At 59.7% G+C, this 3,377-nt stretch overlaps 1 protein-coding gene across 1 annotated transcript; it reads left to right on the forward strand.

Annotated features, from left to right (window-relative positions):
- The first annotated feature begins 50 nt into the window (after positions 1–50).
- On the forward strand, positions 51–2,625 carry GNAT1 (G protein subunit alpha transducin 1). Its single transcript, XM_010718376.3, has 8 exons — positions 51–156; positions 647–689; positions 1,116–1,257; positions 1,331–1,488; positions 1,557–1,685; positions 1,764–1,893; positions 1,969–2,122; positions 2,298–2,625. Exons 1-8 carry the CDS (start codon positions 51–53, stop codon positions 2,486–2,488), a joined length of 1,053 nt encoding a protein of 350 aa, XP_010716678.1. The 3' UTR covers positions 2,489–2,625.
- The last annotated feature ends 752 nt before the right edge of the window (positions 2,626–3,377 follow it).

A 3,377-nucleotide genomic window follows, 5' to 3' on the forward strand; every position in this document is an offset into this window, starting at 1 on the left:
TGGTGCTGACCTCCACCGAGCGGGCGAGCCGGCGGGCGGCGGAGGCGAGGATGGGGGCAGGGGCCAGCGCCGAGGAGAAGCACTCCCGTGAGCTGGAGAAGAAGCTGAAGGAGGACGCTGAGAAGGATGCCAGGACCGTCAAGCTGCTGCTGCTGGGTAGGTGGGCACAGCTCTGGGGGATGCTTGAACGTCCCCCGTGGCATCCTCATGCTCCAAAACCCAGTAGCCCCAGACTCCTCAGTACCCCTGAAACTCACCCCATCCAACACCCCCCCAGCACCAAGCACCTCAACTCCGCCCCTGCACCCACAGATCCTTCCGTGTTCCCCCTAGATGCTGCCCTTGCATTCTCTCAGCACTGCACTTCCCTCTTCCAGTGCCCCCCAGTTTCCCCACTGTTACCATCCATCCCCATGCCCAGGCCCTGGCTGCATCCCCCTGCAATGCCCCACTGCTGCGTCCCCATCCCCACCGCATCCTCATCTTCATCCCCACCTCCAGATCCCCCAGTATACCCTTAACTTAACCCCCAGCAGCACCACCCCAGTGCCCTCCCAGACCTAGCTGTCTCTCTCCCTGTTTCCTCATGTCCCCCTGTGGTGATCACAGCTGTGGTCACCACTGTGCCCCCCCTCTGTCCCCACAGGAGCAGGGGAGTCAGGGAAAAGCACCATCGTCAAGCAGATGAAGTAAGTCCCATGGGCAGCTACCTGTCCCATACCATAGCCGGTGGAGCATCCACCCCTCAGCACCCACACTGCAGCAACGGGTGCCTCTGCCTTATTTTCTAGCCTTATGAATGCCTCCACCCTATAGTTCAGCCCCGTGACTTCTCCCACCCTATAGTTCAGCCCCATGACTTCTCCCACCCTATAGTTCAGCCCCATGAGTTCTCCCATCCTGTAGTTCAGCCCCATGGGTTCTCCCATCCTATAGTTCAGCCCTAAGAGTGCCCCTGCCCAACAGTTCAACTCCATGGAAGTCACCACCCTATTATCAACCCACATGGGTACCCCTACTCACCAGTTCAGTGCCCACAAGTGCTCCTACCCTGCAACTCAGCCCCATGGGTGCCCTCAGCACCCCATTCAGCCCCATGCCCCTGTCTTGGCCAGGATCATCCACCAGGACGGTTACTCACTGGAGGAATGCTTGGAGTTCATCGCCATCATCTACAGCAACACGCTGCAGTCCATGCTGGCCATCGTGCGTGCCATGAGCACGCTCAACATCCAGTACGGTGACTCAGCCCGCCAGGTGAGGGGCCCCCAGCATGGGGTGTGGAGCTGTGCCCCGGTCCCTGTCCCCACTGAGCCCCCATCCCTTGCAGGATGATGCCCGCAAGCTGCTGCACCTCTCGGACACCATCGAGGAGGGCACCATGCCCAAGGAAATGTCAGACATCATCGGGCGGCTCTGGAAGGATGCAGGCATCCAGGCCTGCTTTGACCGAGCCTCTGAGTACCAGCTCAATGACTCGGCAGGATAGTAGGTGCAGGATGGGCAGGTGGGTGGGGGCACTCTTGGTGGGACATGCCTCACACTGTGCCCACCAGCTACCTGTCGGACCTGGAGCGCCTGGTGACCCCTGGCTACGTCCCCACTGAGCAGGACGTGCTGCGCTCCCGTGTCAAAACCACCGGCATCATCGAAACCCAGTTCTCCTTCAAGGACCTCAACTTCAGGTATGGGCTGAGCCCCAAGTGCTGAAGCAAGGGGTGGGGGGTGGGGGTGATGCTGAGCTCCCTGGTCCTGCCCTGCAGGATGTTCGATGTGGGAGGACAGCGCTCGGAGCGCAAGAAGTGGATCCACTGCTTCGAGGGGGTGACGTGCATCATCTTCATCGCGGCGCTCAGCGCCTACGACATGGTGCTGGTGGAGGATGATGAAGTGGTAGGTAGCTGTGCCAAGGGGTACTAGGGAGCTGGGCAGCTGCCGGGGGGCTGATGGGGCTGTGTCCTCCCACAGAACCGCATGCACGAGAGCCTGCACCTCTTCAACAGCATCTGCAACCACCGCTACTTCGCCACCACATCTATTGTCCTCTTCCTCAACAAGAAGGACGTCTTCCTGGAGAAGATCAAGAAGGCTCACCTCAGCATCTGCTTCCCCGACTACGATGGTGAGGGCAGTCACGCTCACCCCCGGGTGGGGAATTTGGGTGCTAGCATCCTTTGTCAGACACCCACCAGGTGTCCCCAGCACCCTAAGCACCCAGCCAAAGGTCTGGGCTGTGGGGTGATGGCAGGGGAATACAGGGGCTGTGGGGTGCTGGGGACCAATGGCCCTGCTTGTAGGTCCCAACACCTACGATGATGCTGGCAACTACATCAAGCTGCAGTTCCTGGAGCTGAACATGCGGCGGGACGTGAAGGAGATCTACTCGCACATGACCTGCGCCACTGATACTGAGAACGTCAAGTTCGTCTTCGACGCCGTCACCGACATCATCATCAAGGAGAACCTCAAGGACTGTGGGCTCTTCTGAGCCCCAGCCCCTACAGTCCCCACCCCCCACTGGTGCCCCTGCCCACCCTCTGCCACCGCTTCTGCTTGTTTCCAAACCCCAGCAACGTGACCTGTGCAGCTCCAGAGCATCCCACCAGTCTGCCCCCAACCTGCATGCACCCCTGGGTGCTGGGTGGCACCGGGTGACACCTGAGGTCCTGGGGCATCCCTTGGTGCTGAGGGGTGCTGGATCCCCCTGGGGACCACGGGATGCCCAGGGAATAGCACCGCTGCACCATGATGGCATCCCCAGGTGAGTGCCAGCCTGCAAGGGACCCACCCCCCTATGGACACCCAGGGGGGAGCTCTGAGCCCACACGTCCCACTCCACATGCAAAGGGGCCTCAGATTGCTGCCAAGCCTCTCCTACTTCCCCCTTCCCCCCAGACACCCACAGAGAAGGAAAAAAGCAGCCACATCACCCCCCACATTGATGCAGAGGGTGTGGAGGGGTCGTTTTTTTCTTTTTTTTTCCTTTCTACATTTTATTATCTCAAATCACGTGAACAATTCGGAAAAACATCCCGTGGGAAAAGCAGGAGCTGAGAGAGAGAGGGGGGAGGGAGGGCAGCTCCATACAGCAGGGTCTGCCCCCGGCACAGCTAGCCCTACCTGCTAGGCCCTATTAGAGAGGGGCAGGGGGGCACCAGCCCTCTCCCCCCAGCCCGGCGCCAGACAAAGGGGACCCCCCTGCAAGGCACACGGTTTCGGCATTACCTGCACGAAGACGACGCGACCACTTAGCACTTGACGCTTTTAAATAGTTTCTTAAAAAGGTTTCTTTAAAAAGCAACGTAAACCAAGCTTGGTGTGTGTGTGTGTGTGTGTGTGTGTGTGTGTCTGTAGATGGGTGTGTGTGTGTGTGTGGC

The sequence above is a fragment of the Meleagris gallopavo genome, chromosome 14 (assembly GCF_000146605.3).
Source record: "Meleagris gallopavo isolate NT-WF06-2002-E0010 breed Aviagen turkey brand Nicholas breeding stock chromosome 14, Turkey_5.1, whole genome shotgun sequence".
NCBI lineage: Eukaryota > Metazoa > Chordata > Aves > Galliformes > Phasianidae > Meleagris > Meleagris gallopavo.

Coding starts and splice junctions, on each gene's coding strand:
- GNAT1 (XM_010718376.3), top strand. CDS start 51: ATGGGGGCAGGGGCCAGCGCCGAGGAGAAGCACTCCCGTGAGCTGGAG. Junction 1,686..1,763: donor TTCAAGGACCTCAACTTCAG/GTATGGGCTGAG, acceptor CCTGCCCTGCAG/GATGTTCGATGTGGGAGGAC. Junction 1,894..1,968: donor TGGTGGAGGATGATGAAGTG/GTAGGTAGCTGT, acceptor GTCCTCCCACAG/AACCGCATGCACGAGAGCCT.